The sequence below is a fragment of the Odontesthes bonariensis genome, chromosome 2 (assembly GCF_027942865.1).
Source record: "Odontesthes bonariensis isolate fOdoBon6 chromosome 2, fOdoBon6.hap1, whole genome shotgun sequence".
Classification (NCBI taxonomy): domain Eukaryota; kingdom Metazoa; phylum Chordata; class Actinopteri; order Atheriniformes; family Atherinopsidae; genus Odontesthes; species Odontesthes bonariensis.
In genome coordinates, this window is record NC_134507.1 from 19859242 (window position 1) to 19877835 (window position 18594).

Sequence of the window (18594 nt, forward strand, 5' to 3'; positions counted from 1 at the left end):
TCCTGTTAGTATGGTTAAAAAGAAGACAATAACAATACATTAAGTCTGCTACAGTCCTAACTAAAACATCTGAACTGGAAACAAATTCCAGCAAAAATATAGCTGTAATGTACTGCATTAGATATACTGTCTTTTACATTGCATGCCCTCTCCCCCCGCTACCCCTATTAGTACTGTCTTTCTTCCACACATGAATGAGTGATGGCAAGCTGCCAAAGATGTCCATGTGATACTGGTCCCAGAGTGTGTTGCTGTGGTAACTCATATGGCACCCTCTGAAAGACTTAAGATTCATGGCGTCTATTCAACAGCTTTGTCAGCACAAGCTCAGTAGCTCTACTCACCTATCTGCAGGGTAATTTTATTTCAAATGCCTAAGCCGTGTAGAGCATCATCAGTGCATGCCGTAATGTCAAACTTATTTTGTTTTGTGTTAAGCCAGCAGTAGCAAACATTGTTTTGTATCTTGGAGCACAGTAGCCAGTTAGTCAAACTGTGATGTTTATTGCCACTTCGTACAATTGCTGCTAGCTGTAACCATAAAAAAGCTGTGCAGGAATTGTTAACAACAGGCTTTTCCTGTATTGTAGCCATATTCCCCTCAGAATGGCATAAAGAACGATTTTTTTTTTTTGCAATAAGATGCAAAATGGCTGGTGCAATATGCAAATACACCAGCCTTTTCAGAAGGGATGAGTGATTCCTGTGTGCCGTAACACAGCCTGTGATTTTACACAGCTGTGATGTAGACAACACCAGATTCTTTTTTTTTTGTCATAATACTGATCCTATCAAACTGAAAAACAATTTGAATTGGTTGAATTTGTTTCTTGATAATATAATATAATCATCATGCTCTCTTTTTTTTTTTTAGCAGTTATTGACCTTGTACCTGAAGTTGCAAGTTGGGACTTTTTTGTAAACCACTGTTAGCTTTTGAAGGGAAAGAAAGATAAATTTTATTTCTCAGCCTCCATCACTGGTTCAGCTTCAGTCATGGAACCAAGCACCGCAGCTTAGAAGGAAATGAGATCAACCAGCTGCAAAGACTGTTTTATCTGCTCGTGCTGTCATGCTGTATAGCCACAGGTTCTATTCAGACTGCTCTCACCCTGCCTCAGGCAGCCAGACTTTATCTGGGTTGCTCACCTATTTTGATGCTGTGCATTTCAAAACATAACAATCTCCATCTTATGGTACCATATACTTATATGTATGCACGTGTGTGTGTGTGTGTATGTGTGTCTGAATCCTTTGATTAAATATGCCCTTGCAGTGTGACTGAGTTTTTGTGTTATCTGTGTGATTGTGTGACACACATGATGTGTGTGTGTGTGAGTATATTCTATATACCTTCCTTCCTGAGTTGGAAGGAGTATATTCTCTCCATGTAGACACACATATGCCCAGATAACACTCTCAAGGTAGTACCATTTTCCATCTGATGCAGTTACATTCAGCCATCAGAGAAAAGTGAGGTGGGAAGAACAGGAGAGCTTTTAATTTCCTCTCTATAACAATCAGTGAGGCTTTTACATCTACATAGACTGACAAACAAGAATGAGCTCTAAACGAGTTTCCAGTTGACTGACAAGACAAGCTTCATAAGATAAACTGAGCTAAGAAAGACTATATACAGATTTCTTTAAAAAAAAATGCATTGTCATCTCCACTGTCTATGAGCAGCACATGTATATACATTTTGTTAATAGATGGAATGGTTAGACATACGTACACTTATACCATGGCAGGTGATGATGTTCTGAGTAACACCTTCTAAAAATCAAGTTTGAGTTAATCGAGCACTGAGAGTTTCTCTCCATCACTTAAATCTAGGTCAACACTGGAGACGAATCGCAATCATAAATTAAGGACTGAAACCAGTGGTTAAAACCTGTAGGTTGTGCAGCACAATCAGCAAATGACTGCTCTTGGCTGGCATGTAGAGCTCACTTCAAATGTCAAGGTCGTAGCAGTTCACAGCAATTTTAAGCCATGTTTCCTCAGGCAATCTTGTCAGCTGCCTCTACTGAGCCCAAAGAGTTATCCATCATCCCTCTGTCTGTATAATCAGCACAGCCCAAATTATCATGTTACTTTCTTTTTTCCTTTTTTTTCTGTTTTACTCTGTAATCAAATCTGATAAAACCACAATGGTCAGCGCTTAATTTAAGTGTGACCCTGATTTCCTACCTTTCACCACCCTCATCAAATAAGCTTTGTTTCTTTCTTGCAAGAAAAGATAATTATCACCTCCAAATGGATTATCTAAAGATCTACTGAATGTTCCACCTTGCTGATGTACCCACTATAGCACCCTTCAAATTCCCTTTTATCCTTTCATTGACTCACGTTTTTAGAATCGGTCCCTCAAATAAGTGGACTCAGTGTACTTAACAGTGGCTAAAAAGAAATCTAAGAGGGCAGCATTGATTTACAAACCCAGTTTGAAATGTTTTTTTATGCTCCAAATGGTGCTTCAGAACATTCTGATTGCACCACCCGTGCCCTCAAAGATGGTCTTTGAAGTGTTTGAAGCTGTGTGCCGAAGCTCAGTATGTGCTTATATTTGGAGCTTTTGTTAGTCACTTCATATGTACTGAGTCCTGTGCCATCATTATTCAGTGATTCACACTGTGCAGCCAAAACACTCACTCTTATCTGTTGAGAGACTGCGGAGATGCAGTCAGACAGCGCTGGGTGGGTGGACGGGTGGGGGATGGAGAAACAGAAAGATGGAGAGAGACTCTTGCTCTCTATCTTGTCTTGTGGGAAATGACTCTTCTATCTTCCTTTCCTCTACATAGAGCCAGAGAGCATGAAGAGCTTCAGATTCTGCATATTCACGCTGGTGGCATTTTACCATGTGTAGGCAGTGAGGTTTTGCAGAGATAGGAGAGAGTGTGTAAAGTATTGATTATTGTTGCTGTTGTCCTTGTTTGCTCTGTCTCACAGTGCCAGCTTACTCTCTGAGCAAGATAGTGAGATAGAGTCACATACAGAGAGATGGTTAGTGTTATGAACATTTGTTCAAAATGGCTGAGTTGAACACAAATAGGTTTGATTTAGAGAGATGTTTAAAAAACAGCGAAAGATAGGATGGCATGCAACATGAAAGGAGGTTGCATTGAAAGTTTTGTTTTATATGGAATGATTTTAGGTGATGCTGCTTTGCAACATTATATACAAGATCATAGGAATTATTTTCTGGTTGGGTTTTTGAGTTGACATCATTTCATTAAGCTCTTGTATTTATCTTTGAATGTCATCCTTTCTCACTGTTGAAATTTAAACTGTTCAATTCAACATTTTTTTGTAGATTAACGGTAGGCTATTGTGTTTCGGTCTTTGATATTCACCTTCAGTCTTTTCCCTCTTCTTGCCTAAACCATTGATTCAGTCAGATATGTCCTACATTTCCCAGATTATCTTGTAGTTGCATATTGGAAAAAGAAAACTCAACAATCCTCCATGCTAAATGACTAAATGTCTTTACTGTGAGATTTTTCAGATAAAAGCTGAGCATTTCTAAATCAGCGACAACAGAGAGCCAACGCTTCAATGTAAGAGGTCTTTTTTCGGTCACTTTGTTTTGATCGAGCAGCAATTAAGACCACATTTAGAGGTTGAGCCCATTGTTTTTTTTTTAATTTTAGCTGTAATCAGACCAAATGGTGATAAAGGTATTGCTGAAGGTAATAGGGACTCCCCAAAGGACAACCTTAAAGTGATACTCCGGAGTAGATTCAACCTGGGGTCATTTGAACCGTGACATCCAGCCAAGTAGCCCACCCGAAGTTTTTTCGATATTGGCTGAACATCAGCTGAGTTACTGAGTTATCCCGAATAGCGTCGTACAAGGGTTAATGCATCCTGGCAGTATCTCCAAAATTACCACACTAAAATCACATGCCATGACACCAAACTTCTACAGTAGTACAAATATGGTCTGTACTCACAAAACGATGCATTTGGAAGTTTGAAAATAGTCCAGGAGTTTATTATTATCAACACAAGCCTGATAGCTTTTCTGCTGCTAAAGCTGCGTCGACGTCACTTCTGGGAGCTTCAAAGTAAGATGAGGGTTGATCTACTACTGTAGACAACAAAGTATATGCTATATTCTACATGTTTTTTATGTTGTAGAGTTGTGAAATTATTTTATCAATGGAGAAATTGAGCAGCCTTGCTTTGTTGTCTACAGTAGTAGATCAACCCTCATCTTACTTTGAAGCTCCCAGCTCCCAGTGTCAGGTTGTGGTGTGGAGGGAGGACACGGATGCGGACTTTCAAAAAAAGGTTGATTTAATAACAACAAAAACAAACAAAGTTTAAACTAAAGCCGCGGCAAAGCCGGATTCTAAAAACGTTGCTATAAACAAAACAAAAAAAGAACATGGCATGGAATAAAAACTTAGCTTTGACAAAAACGTGGAAATCATGGGAAGCCGGAATCCTGGCATGGGTATACAACTTGACATCAAACGAGGAACCAACAAACAGACAGGGGAGACCGGAAACTAAATAGGGAGTGAGAGTGATTGGGGAGTGAGTGCAGCTGAGGGAAAACACACAGGTGAAGTGAGTGAACTAATAAACAGAGTGCAGGGAAACTAAGGCATGACAAAAACTAAAGATGGACTGAAAACAAAAGCATAACCTAAACATGAAAACTAAAAACAAGAGTCTCTGGGCGTGACACCCAGAAGTGACGTTGACGCAGCTTTAGCAGCAGAAAAGCTATCAGGCTTGTGTTGATAATAATAAACTCCTGGACTATTTTCAAACTTCCAAATGCATCGTTTTGTGAGTACAGACCATATTTGTACTACTGTAGAAGTTTGGTGTCATGGCATGTGATTTTAGTGTGGTAATTTTGGAGATACTGCCAGGATCCATTAACCCTTGTACGAAGCTATTCGGGATAACTCAGTAACTCAGCTGATGTTCAGCCAATATCGAAAAAACTTCGGGTGGGCTACTTGGCTGGATATCACAGTTCAAATGACCCCAGGTTGAATCTACTCCGGAGTATCGCTTTAAAGTGCTTGCACTTTTTCTCTGCCTGCATTTGAACCACAGAAAGAAACACTGAAATGCCACGACAGTGGTTGATCGGCGCGCCAACATGATGTAATTCCTTTGTTTCATATAAGCTCGATAAACCCTGAACTTAATTTTTGATCCATTCTTCTTTGTTTTAAGTTTTTAGAGGCTAATGTTAAGAACTGTTGTTTATAGGAATTACATTTTACCGTGGGGTCACACTTTGGGGTTACTCTTCACTATTTCACCGCCACAACATGGAAGAAAGTTATGTTTTCTAGCTTGTTTTGTTGACCAGTAGGACTAAAGATCTTACATGCACTTTGTACATGGCCTCCTAATGTAATTTATTTTGGATTATAGATACTGTGGGTTGTACTAACAGCTTTCACAAATAACCCATGTTGTTTTTATGTGGAGGACAGTCTCTGAAAAATCTATCAACAAGCAACAGAAATTCAAGGATTGCCAGAGACAATTAGGACAGATTTTTCAGCCAAAATCTTTTGATCAGTGTGAGAAATTTTAACTGTTTTGAGAACTCTAATGTTGATACATGGGGTTCATATGCAGAATTATCTTTGAACTTGTTTAGTAATCTACCTACCGTAGTTAAAAACACATGTTGGAGAAAGGGCTTCATAGAAAAGACTGAAATCATCTAAAAAATATTGTATAATTAGTTGTTTCTTTTCCTTTCATCTCTCCTTCTCATGTTCTTGCTGGCATCTCCCCAGCAGCTCTTTTAGTTACAGTATATGCCTGTGCTCTATCATTGTCAATTAAGCTCCAATCACTGACTGGGATGGTCGTCAGCTTCAGGGATTTTTGACTAGCTACAAGCTGTCATTATAGCATGAAGCTACAGTACTAGCTCATGAATTGCCAAACCTGAGTGGTTACAAATTTACATATCAATCCCAGCCTTTTTTCTTTTTAACCAAAAGTGCTCTTTCTCACCAGCGTGGCCAAGAAATTCATTTTCACCCACACAAAACCCTCATTTGTATGAAATGGAACTGGCCCCATTCAAATTGCATTCCCAGATGAGCTGCTCTGATAAGGCTTGTGTGTGTCAAACAATATAAAAGATGTGAAAATAAACAAAACGGAGGGGAATGATTGCTGCAGTCTGACCTGTGAGACAATATAACACTTTTTCTGTTCATAGTCACAGTCATAAAATCCAGACACCATGAATTAATTTACAGTTATATATTCGGTGCAATTTGATTAAAAGGAAGTATTTTTAAACACTAACACAACTCAATATCAATATAAAATCAAATTCAGTATGTAACCAGGCCGGTACCCTTTGTGCACATGTTTTCCATGTGCATATTTTTACTCTGAGGGAGGAGTTAGAGCAGACAGCTTGGTGTTTGGTCCGCTTCATGTGTATGACGGCTATGCTTAACTCTCCACATTGCTCCCTTTTGCATGTTTCCGGAAACAAGGTTGCCATGTGTTGCCATGCCAGGCCTTTGAGATAACTCCCAGTACATTTCTGTCGCAGCCATGTGCGCAAACGTCTGTGTGTTTGGGTGGGTGCCAGTGTATGACTGTTCGCCTACTCATGTCATTCCTTAGTGCAACTTTTGATCGAAATTTGTCAACAGCTGAACACAAAACTTATGTACCTAAAATGATTAGTCTCCGTTCTGTAAACTTTGTATGTGTGGCTGTTTAAGGACAGGATAATAACAGGAAACTTTATTGCTTCTTAGCATCTCACTGCTGGGTTTATGCGACTAATGACACAAATCAGTGCGATTTGTCATAGAGGGAGGCAGAAATCTGACAGCACTGATTGTTAGTCACCAACTTCGTCGCTTTGCTCTCTGTCCCCTGAAGACAGCTCAACTGCACAGGAACTTTTTTGTATCTGTTCATCTCTATCTGTCTTTGCTTTCACACAGCCTCCACTTATGAGAAAAGTTATGGAACCTTCTCAATCTCTCTTTTTGCTATCTCTCCCTCCTCCATCATCTTCTTTTCCATTCTCACTGTGCTGTGCAGATGGAGGAAGTAATAGCCCGCATGCAGGATGAGAAAAATGGAATCCCCATACGAACAGTGAAAAGTTTTCTATCCAAGATCCCCAGTGTTTTTTCAGGTAAGGCTTTTATCTCTATTCTCTTCTCTGCTCTTCCATTCATTTTCCCGTCCATGTCGATCCCACAAATATACTCTCTTTTGTTCTATCTGACTTTCCCCACATGAGTAGTAAATGTCCAAATGAAATAATGTTAACAATATTTTCCCAATATCTATGTAAAAGTTGAAAAATTAAATTCAAAACACCCACCTTAGCGAGAGTATCTGGCTCTTCTCACATACTGTATTTCCGCGACAATAGTGGCCAGACATTTTAGTAATATTTTAGCCAACAACTTACTAAAATTTACATTTTTCTTAAAGTATTAAAAGTATGATTTGAAAGTGACTTTACGATAATTACTCATACTCTCTAGGAAGGAAAATAGATGAGTTGTAATCACTTAGTTGCAGTCTTCAACTTTGCCACTTGAGATCACTAATTCTTAACACTACCCTCATAAAATCCTAATAATACTTTATATCATTTTATTTTTGCCAAATCTGTTTTACACCTGCAGCTCAATACGTAGTTGGGGTACTGATGGAATATAAAGGACATGTGTATGGACACAGAAAGATTGATTTATAGAACTAACTAATGAATGAAACATTAGAAATGACAAATGCTTTGGGCACAAAAAGGGGAACTGATGCATGGTTCACTTTTTGTTGTCTTTGTGATGCCAAATCTACCCCAGGGTTGACTGTACTGATAAATTTAACCTCTGGCCATCTGGATCAGGTCAAACTAATCTCTGCTCTGTTCCAATGCAGTTTCAATGCAACCCAGCAATCAAATAATCATATTGCTTACATCTGAACATACAGTCATGCTAAAAAGAAAGTACACACTCTTTCAGTTTTAGGGTTTCATGTATCATGAAATAACAAGAAGTCATCTGGTCCTCATCAGGTCTTAAAATTAACTTCAGCAACAACATCATATGACATATTACACTGCATTATTATTTATTTAACCAAAACTAGGCCAAAAAAAAAGCAAAAGCTTTGTGCGAGCCCATGTAGGGCTGTACTTAGTTTATTCAGTAGATGTAGAACCGTCTTCAGCAGCAACAGTTTGAAGTAACTTCTTTTTGTCTGAGGTTATTAGTCCATCACATCATTGTGGATGAATTGTGGCCCAGTCATCTTAACAACGTAGCTTAAGTTAATTGAGGTGTGTGTAAGGTCCCACCGTAACATTTACATCAGATTGAGTTCTGGACTTTGACTGGGCCATTATAACACCTTGATTCTTTCCTTTTTCTGTTGTAGATTTGCTGCTGTGCTTGGGATCATTGTTTTGTTGCTTGATCAAATTTCGGCCAATTTTAGCTGTCAAACAGATGGCCTCACATTTGACTCTAGAATACTTTGGTATGCAGAGCAGGTCATGGTCACCGTAATGATAGCAAGGTGTCCAGGTCATGTATCTACAAAACAAGTCCAAATAAACATCCCTCTGGTCTGAGGTGTTTGTGCTGATATGCTGTTTGGTTTCACACATTTATATTTCAATAAATCTTTAATTTGCCTTTACTTATGCATACATTATATTGATTAAACTATTTTTCTGCACAGAATATTTGTCCTCAGCTTGAGTATGACTCTACTGATTCGACTCGGCCCACATCTCTGCCTATCGGTAGATGATGCCCCACCATGACTGTTCCATTCTGCAATACTCATTATGCAATGATATGAACATAGGGGTGATTCAGCCACTCAAGTTTGAACCCAACAGGAATTCTCAGAAAGAGCGTGCTAAATTATACAAGGTAGCTTGTAAGTACAAGAATCACAGTGGTAATGTATTCACTTTCTATCACTTACAGCAATCTTAAGAATGCACGGCTTGTGGCAGCGTGCTGGACTGGTCGAGCCCTCCTTGCCGCCTGCAGACCTTAACCTCACGTAGATAGAGCCTCAATGCTTGAGTGCAGTTATAACAAAGAAGAACGGGGCAGTGAAAAAGAAAACAACAACCATGGGACCCACATTCCTACTGATACTCATTTCGCCTGGATAAATGGCTAGAACAGCCACCCAAAAAATAAAGACAGCAGACTCATGTCCTACTTGGTATTTTTGATGGGACACTAAAATTTCTCTAAATATATCCACTAAATGAATCCACTTCTATTGTAGTTTAAAGGGATAGTTTGCTTCTTTTGACATGAAGCTGTATGACATCCCATACAAGTAATATCATTTATGAATATTTTCTTACCCCCTGCTGCGTACTGTGAGCCGAGTTCCAGCCTCGTTTTGGTGTTGACAAAAGTAGTCCGGCTAGTTGGCTGGGGCTACAAAAATAAAGCGTTTTGCTTCTCAAAACAATATATTTTATTGTCAATATCAATATATATTACTCAAAAGAGTAATACATTTGCATCACAAATCGTTCTCCAGGGAAAAGTCAGACCTCACAATCGCTTGGTGCTATTTTCTCTTCCTTCGTATCACTGCGTGCTGCCACCTGCCGACAGCCGCGCCTGTTACGGTGTTTACTGCTCGGAAGCAGGGGACTGCTAGGTCTGCACTTCGGTCTGCACGGTCTACATAGCATTGCAAACACTCACACACAAGTGCACATTCAAATGTATGTAGGTGGTAGTAATCAATCCAAAGAACAGCCTTGTGAGAGAATAACTGGATCATCTTATTTGAGCTCTCTCTTAGAAGAGGGTCAACTTTGACAATAAGGCCATACTATTTATGTTAATCTATAGAAAATCTCATCTAGTTATGCAGGCACTGAAAAGTAGGTGTATGCAGTGAAAGATAAATGAAAACACAAAATACAGACAGAGAGGCAGCTTGATGGACATAGAGACAGCCACAGGGCTTGACTGTCTCACTGCATGAATTCCCAAATGTCTCCATTTCGCACCTTTTTTCTGCCTTCTGTGGCTTTCGTCTCCTCAACACACCCTCACCTGTCAGTATGACAGGCCGTAATAATAGCTTGGAAAATATATAGCCAAAGTGCCAAAGTCACATGTTGCACTGGGGTGTGAAAATGTCCAGGGGGGAAAGAGGATGCTGTTATGTTTTTCTGAGATGTGAAAATGATTCAGTTGCATTCTCAGATGGAGGAGATAAAAAGATGACATCCCTCATATAAAAAAGTTTCATGTTCATATTCGCAAAACTGATAGGTAAGTCATCGGTAGACTTTACTTAAACATTCAGATGCATCCACTTATTTCTTCTCTTCTCCTGGGTCCACATTCTAGTTTGTTTTTGATGGTACGCAAGATAAAATGTGATGAACTGATTTATTAAGTGCTTTGAATTAGGCAAATTGGGCTATACAGCAGATAAAGCATGTCTCATCATGCCATTATACTTCTGGCCATTCATATTAATTGACTTCAGCCAAAGAGAGCTGGCTTGGAGAGTTTGTCAAAAAAGAATATATAGTTGTGGATGGCCTATTACCCACCAAGATGGTGCAAGGTGAGAGGAATTATATGCACTGTGTAAATGAGCCGAGTTGCGTAGGGTTAAGAGTGTCATTGTTTCCCTTTTATTCGCATATAAATGCAAAAAGGTGTTTCAGCACTCTATTCGCGCTAAAGATATGCCAAGGAGTCATACATATGTGCTTTTTTCTTGTTTCAGGTTCTGATATCGTACAGTGGATGATCAAGAATCTGGTTATCGAAGATCCAGGTAAACTCAAAATACTGAAATGCTAAATATTGACTTAGATTTTAAGAAAAAAACAGGAGGTTAATTGTTTGTAGTTTGGCCACTGATATAGCTTCTTTGATAACAGTATTGGCTGATAGACTGACAGCAGTAGATGCAGCAAACAGCTTAGTAAAACAACTGGCACACATTTGCCACAACTGGTAATAAAAATTGTACTTAAAAGCTGCTAATTACCAAAAATATTTTCACACATTTTATGGTGTTAGCTTGCCTAAATAGAAACAACTATAGACTCAGACAATATATATTTATATTTACAGTTGATCAAGCTTGCTGGTGATTTCCAATGGGTACATATAAGACAGTGCTGATCAGATTCTGGAACGTGGATGTTTTCAGTAGCCTGCACCAAATGAACAACTTTGGGTCTTTGTACAACAAATGTGCCACGGTGTCCTTGAGCTGTAGAACAAACTGGTGCTACTCTCTCTCCTCTTCGTTTTCCTCTTTAATCACCATGATCTCACTCCAGTGTGACAGCATAGGTCTAGACTATCTACAAGAACTTGTCAAATCATTACTTGACCTTCTCGTTGCAAATACAGTAAAGTGACTCAAAATTGGGAGAAGGGTGAAAAGTGATAAATATACAGCTTAGGGCTGGCTTCAATGAAATATTCTGTGAAATAAATCTGGCTAACATCAGCATTGTGGAATCAATTCATATTTGTGATTCATCAACTCACAATTCCTTTGTGTTGTCTAATTTATATTTGTGTCAGTTTTATATTTTTATATCATAAAACTAGCATCATTTTTATAGAATAATTCTGCTCAAGTGATTCAGAAAAAAATCAAAGGTGCAAGGAAACTCTTATATAATATTTTATATCTCTTGACTGATCTCTTTACTATGGTTGTGTTTTCCACAGGAAAAACAGTCTTAAACATTTGATTTGCCCAAGAGATAGAATTGCTATTGACTATATATACCTGTGTGTCAAAACAAACAAAAATAAACCATTTATGATTTAAAGAAAAGCCAGCTAAATCAGCTCTTTCTTGTTTGCTAGACTTCAAGTCCAATTTGTGTTGTTTGGTAAAGTCTTGCAATAACATTAATATAAATCAAGTTATAGAGCAAATGCACATTAAAAGAGTCCACCAGCAGTGAGGAAAATTGCCTTTTACAAGATTATTGATTATTATGTGATATAATATATGATCAAAATTGTCAACACCTGTTTGTAAAAGAGATTGAAAGTATGTGCCAATTACACATCCTCTCTGTTCATGAAGATTGTTACTTTTAAATCAGGGTACTGATTGCAGCACAGATGCAAAACATGCCATGAGTTACCGTCCGGTGGTGAACACTTTTTTGTGCAGAACTAAGTGACTTTAGCAATGAGCAAAGAAAGAGAAGTAGTGTGATAATCAAAACAGCAGAATAGCAGCTAGTTTATAATGTAAAGGTAGATGGGCGCATATCAAAGTTGATTGGAGATCAAGAGTTTCTCGCTAAATGAATGCCAAAGTTTATACACTTGCACAGCTCAGTTGAACTCATCATCCTATTTGAAAATCTCTGTGGTGTCCAATCCTAGTTTAATTCATTTCTGCATCAGATTTTCTGGCAGACATTCATGTGCCTAAAGTTCTTCTGAAAAGTTTTAGATGTCTTTTGGGATATTTTCATAGAAGATTTGGTATGACTCACCATGGTGCATAATTCATGCAAATGTCAATATAATGTTGCTTGGCTGTCAAATAGAAATAATCACAACATTTAAAATGACTAAACAACACTACTTAAACACAGGAGGGAAATTCAGCAGCAGAACATCAAAAACAAAACCGATTAAACAAAAATGACTAGTCTGGCTTCTAGTGGCTGTATACCTGTTAGAGTCAGATTTTACATTTGAAAGAACAGGAAACAGTTAAATGTTATCTGAGGGAGGACATGTGGCTCATCAGAACAGCCTTTGGAGGATTCATACGATTCTATGATCATCCTCATTTTCACTGTCAACCTCTTTTTGAACCTCCCCCCTCATTAGAGTCAACACTCTCCTGCAGTGGGGCACTATAGATAATGTTTTCCTTCTCCTGAGATCACTCCTATGTAAACTGCAAAGCTGTCATACTGTATGTATAAAAACTTGCAACCTTCTTCCTTATGAAATTGTGATAGTCTCTTTTATCAAACAGTTGTACACAGTGTTTGAATGAATTCATTATTTCCTTTTTTACAAAAGTAGTGGTGTAAAATATCTATTCACTTCACTTAAAGGCTCCAGTACAAGTCCTCCAAAGGTTTGTTGATAGAATGTACTTAAAGCAAACTAAGAAAAAAGGAAGACAAGAAAAAAAAATTCCAACTCAAATGGAAGAGTTTAAGTATCTCAGGGTCTTGTTTCTCAGGGGTACAACAGAGTGAAGATTGACATGTAGACTGGGCAGGTTCCATGGTGATGCAGACACATGTGCTGGTCTGTTGTTGTGAAGAGCTGTCAATATATCAGTTGATCTACATTCCAACTGTCACCTACTGTGGGAAGTGACTGAAAGAATGAGTTCATGAATACAAGAGGTGGTGAGGAGCTTCCTCTGAGGGGTGGCTTTCCTCACCCTTGAGGATAAGGTGAGGAGCTCAGTCATCTGTGACGGGCTCAGAGTAGTGTCACAACTCCTTTGCATTGAAATAAGCCTATCCAGGTGGTTTGAATATATTTGGTTAGGAACCCTTCTGGACACCTCTCAGGGTAGGTGTTTTGGGTATCGCACTGGGTAGAGGCCTCAGGGCACACCCAGAACACACCAAACAGGTTGCATCTCTTGGCTGGTTTGGGAAAGCCATTCTTTTAACATAAAATGTAATTCAAACAGAAATAATCTAAACATAACCACAAGTACAGAATCTTTTCTCTAGTCTTCAGATAAAGCCGAGCTTGAGAAAAACTCCCACTCTCCTCCTGGCAGGTCTCCAAACTGTTTGGTTTTTGTCACATAGCTGGTAATATGATGAAATTGAACAGTATTTTCCCTCTGGATTTTGAAGATGGACTTTCTCGACAACTTGACTAATTCTAGTCCAAGGTTTAGTCAGCAATAAAGCTTATGATATGTTATGATAAAATGAACCTGAGCTCCCTTGCAAACAGGAACTGATATTTTTAGCTCTTATTACTAAACACAAACGAATCTTGGTCAATTCTTTCTGTATTCTTTCTAGAATGGTGCCACACAAGTGGCAGCCTGCTGATATAACTCCGGACATATGTGATTGGTTGGATGCTGTGCTGCTGGTAGGATTTCTGCTGGTAATTCTTTTTTACATCTGTTATGATGCATAACCATGGCAACAGAAAAGTTGTTTGCATGTGGGAGCAGCTGACTGAACTTTCCAAAGCCCGAGTAATGCCTGGAATAACACTCCAAATCCAAATGAGTTAAAGATGCTGAGGATGGAGAAAAATGATAAAAGAAAAGAAAAAAGAGGAGGAGTGGGTTTGGACAATTTCTTTCCTTGATCGTCATGAGAGATGTGAGATCACTGGCGGATGGGATGGCTGAGCTTAGATCCCTGGTGGTGGTGCAGCGGGAATATGTGTATTCTTTGCCATTTGCGAGAGTTCCCCTGAGTTACCTGCCAATTATGTGTGTCCTCTATCTAAGTTGTTGCCAAGCTACAAAAGCAACACCCCAATCCATTTATAGCAATCTCTGTAGATTTCAACCATACCTGTCTCTCCTATACTAAAACTTTTAGGATATTAGATTCGATTTGATTTACCATGAAAAAGACCCTCCATCACATTGGTATGATTTTGTATTTTTAGATTTATTCATTTACTTATCACACTGTACTCGTCTTTACACCCATGAAAATAATTCTTTGTAGTGGATATTAAATAAACACTTGTTGCTCTTAAACAAATTGTCTGTGCCCACTATTGTGTGGCATCTACCTAAAATAACTAAACCTATCAGTTCTGTGGCTGAAGCACAGAAGATGTCAACAAGTAAGAAGTAAATAAAACAAGATGATTTTTTTTCATAGAAATATCTGCAGTTGATCTAGTTTGTACTTTCAGAAGATGTGCAATGCATAGTCTGTCCCTATACCTCTCTGTGAGAAAATAACGATTTCTCCTTTTAACTCGATAACACAAAATGGTATAATACAGTTCATATACTGTATAGAACAGACAATATTGCTCGAAGCAATAGCAGAGATAGAAGAGTAAGAGCTAGGTTTGTGAGAAAATAGATTTGGATGATGAATGAGTCATTATTTATTGATAAATGGAGCTATGTATGGAGGTAAGTATACACATATGCACACACGCATACACATAACACCCTGACCTCTCAAAGCTGTAACAGTCACCTCAGTGGTAAAGGTAAATCCAGTCTATATTTATCTCTCTCACATATACTCCTGGTGTGTATGGATGTGTGCATGTGTCAGAGGGTGAGATAGCTGAGATGCACATGTTTTATGCAAGCACTCAGTAAGCCTCTGTTATTGCATTCTAAGCTCTGCCTTCTTAGACTGGTTGAAGCGTTTCAACCTCTGCCTCTATTAGCTTAGCTGCCTGTTAAGAAGGTTTAAGTGGTAGAAACAGAAAATGACTCTGCTGTATGAAACAGTATGTAAATAAACTGTTTCCAGTGCTGCTCCTAATGAGAAAAATGTGTTAGTATTACCAGAGAACTGTCAACACATTAAAGGAAACATGAGTGATAGATGTCAACACCACGTAAGACTTACAGGTTCAGAACAGCAGGGAATAGCTGGTGGCAGATGAGACACATAGTTGATGATGATGACATGTTTTCATTATCTCATGGTTTTAAATCAGGAATAGTCAACCATGTGCTGTGGAGCACCAGGGGGAAGCAGGTTTTCACTCCAACTAGGCACAACACCAGGTGATTTGACTGATGAGTTCCGCCTCTCCTGCTGAAGGTGGGCTAATCAGCAGGAACTCCTGCTGTGCTGTTCTGTTGGAACGGAGATCTGCCTATCCATCTGTCAAAGCAGTGTCAGAGTCTTGTAAAGCAGCAGCTCCAAATTCAGGTCCCCGTGTTCACTGTGATTATTTAGTCAAGAATTATTTTGAACCTCGGAATGAATGGTGTATAAAATTCATTAGCGAGTGGGACGAAATTAAACAAACAAAAAAATCATATTGGCCAGAGATCTGTGATTAGAAAGGAGGAAAAAGACTACAAAACAGATTTTTATCTTAGCACCATATGAACTGGTGCCAACGAGATCTTGTTCGAAAAAATCCGAAAACATTCAAAGTTATAATTTAGTGCCTGTATAGTTACGGAAATGGACAACAAACCAGGTGTGTCTAGATGTTCAACAGCAAGAAATAACTACCTTTTGTTGTGGACTTTGGTGTGAGTATTTGTAACTTTACAGGCTGTTTACATGTACAAATAGAAGAAAAGAGAATACCCCAATAGGAATGATATGGCGGCTCTAAATGTGTGTTTATATGTAGCAGAACTGGGAGAAACACAGGTGAACACAAGTACAACAAGTTGTAAATTGACTTTTTGTCTGTGTTTCGTCCCAGTGGAGGCTCTTCACTTAGGAACACTGATGGCTGCTCATGGTTACTTCTTCCCCATCTCAGACCATGTCCTCACTCTCAAAGATGATGGCACTTTCTATAGGTTTCAGGTAAGAATATTAATGCATTGCAGGATTTTCTTTTGAAAAAAAGACAAAGAAAATGGAAACCGTTTTTTAAAGACTTTGATTTTTGTGCTGGTCTGTAAGGAAGCATTAGCAGTAAGAATGTGCATACCTCACACATTCTTTAGAGCTTGCATATTCACATTTTTAGAACAAATCAAGCCTCATATGATGAAGTGGAAATAATAAATAAGCAGCATAATTCGGTATAAAACAAAACAGACAACTTCTCAAAGTTTGAACCATATAGTCTTTATTTCATTTTTGGTACTATAAATAGCTGCAGCTGTATTAAATATTTCAGGAACCAGGAAGGTAGTTCTGGCGTTGTTGGAAGAATTTGGTGATTTGGTGACCTCAGGAAGAAAATGAGTATAAATGGAGGGCTATAATTTTCTGGCGTGAGATGATAAATGCCTCTTGGACTGCTTCAGGCATCATAGGGCTGTTTTTCATGAGCAGTGTAGGGAGGAACTGTAGCAATAGCAGAGAAGCTGTAGCTGTGATGCTGTCCTTGAGTGAGCGGATGTGCTTTTTTGCCTGTCATTTATAACCCGACCATTTTCACTTCTGCAGGTTCTTTGGCTCTGAACTTACAATGTCCATGTTACTTTGTCCAATGTTACTTTTTTGAATTTAGCAGTTTTTGCTTCGATCTCCAAATAAATCCGATTTCCTTTTCTCTAATTCTCTGATCAGTTTTTAATGTGGTAAATTTGGGCTTCTTGATTGTTGTGTTAACTGTCATTTATACTTTGTTTTGCTGCAATGCTTATTTGTATATTCAAAAAGTTAATTAATCTATTTCTGCATCTGAATCTGAATCTTCAAATGCACTTTTTTTTTCTTTTTGCATAAAAACAACTTAAGTCATGGAACTGCATAAAGTTTTATATAGCTGGTCAGTTGACAAAGTACAATAGATCACCATGTTATATATTTTTATTGGATGCATTCTATATTATGCTATTACACGGTTAGAAGTGGAAATTTTACTTATGTATGAACAAAGGAATTCAATTCAGTGTCCAAAGTCATGAAACATGGTGACAGGGTTGCAGATGATAAATAAATGTTTGATTTACGTATTTCTCAAGAGAGAAATTTACATTTAGTCTCAGTAGTCTCATTTAGTCTGTATTTTCATCATAAGAAAAATGTCTGGTGCTCCATTCCTTTACTTGAAAAAGAGGTTTATGAGGAGTTGCTGTACTTCATAATTATTACTGGTTCATAAATGAAGATGAAAATAAAAGCACATAATGCTGGATGTCAATAAAGAGACTGCCAGTTTTAATGATTTATTTCCCCCAGTGAGTTCTCCAAGTATGCTGAACAGAACTGACCAATCAATGGCTGTTTCTTGACAATTTTGTCTGCACCAAGCACTTTCTGCAAAGAGCTTATGTCTTTTAGACACAATGCCAAGCCCTTTATACAACAAAGTGTTTTATTGGTTTCATTGTGGCGGATGCGACGCTGTGACTGTAGCCCACCTTCCATGGCAGTGCACACTTTGACTTGTTTCATGTTTCTTCTTGTATACTGTAATGGATGTAATATTTCTTTTAGTTTCGATATTTAATGAGCTATTTTCCTTTCAGACTCCATACTTTTGGCCATCAAACTGCTGGGAACCTGAAAACACAGACTATGGTGAGAGTACTGTGTTGTTGTTTAGTCAGATTTGTTTTTTGTGCATTGTGCAGGGCATTTTGAAGTTTTGATGCTGACTATATGTGTTTTACATAAACTGTACACATAAGTTGTACACAAATAGACATGATATCAATGATGAAATTAGCAGAGGTAAAAAAAAATCTAAGTGATGCAACTGCAATGTCAGAATGGTTGATGGAAATGCTCAAATCCCATTTAGATCTGCTATAATAATTGGCCCTCAGTTTGAATTGATGATGGTTCAAGGAATATGCAATAACTTCTGATGCTTTAATTTAGATTTAATATATTCATATATGATGTTTCCCAACCTCAGTCAAACATGCCTACCTCAGTCATACTGTTTTATTGATGCAGCCTGATAACTGCGAAGGAAATCAGGGATG

At 38.3% G+C, this 18594-nt stretch overlaps 1 protein-coding gene across 2 annotated transcripts in view; it reads left to right on the forward strand.

Moving 5' to 3' along the window:
• The window catches only part of rgs7a (regulator of G protein signaling 7a), a 50227-nt gene that overhangs the window by 22399 nt on the left and 9234 nt on the right, over positions 1-18594 (forward strand). For both annotated transcript variants that reach the window (XM_075478484.1, XM_075478485.1), the window contains exons 3-6: positions 7066-7162; positions 10774-10824; positions 16407-16513; positions 18133-18184. In XM_075478484.1, coding sequence (XP_075334599.1) covers positions 7066-7162; positions 10774-10824; positions 16407-16513; positions 18133-18184 — 307 coding nt within the window. The remainder of the gene's footprint in view (positions 1-7065; positions 7163-10773; positions 10825-16406; positions 16514-18132; positions 18185-18594) is intronic.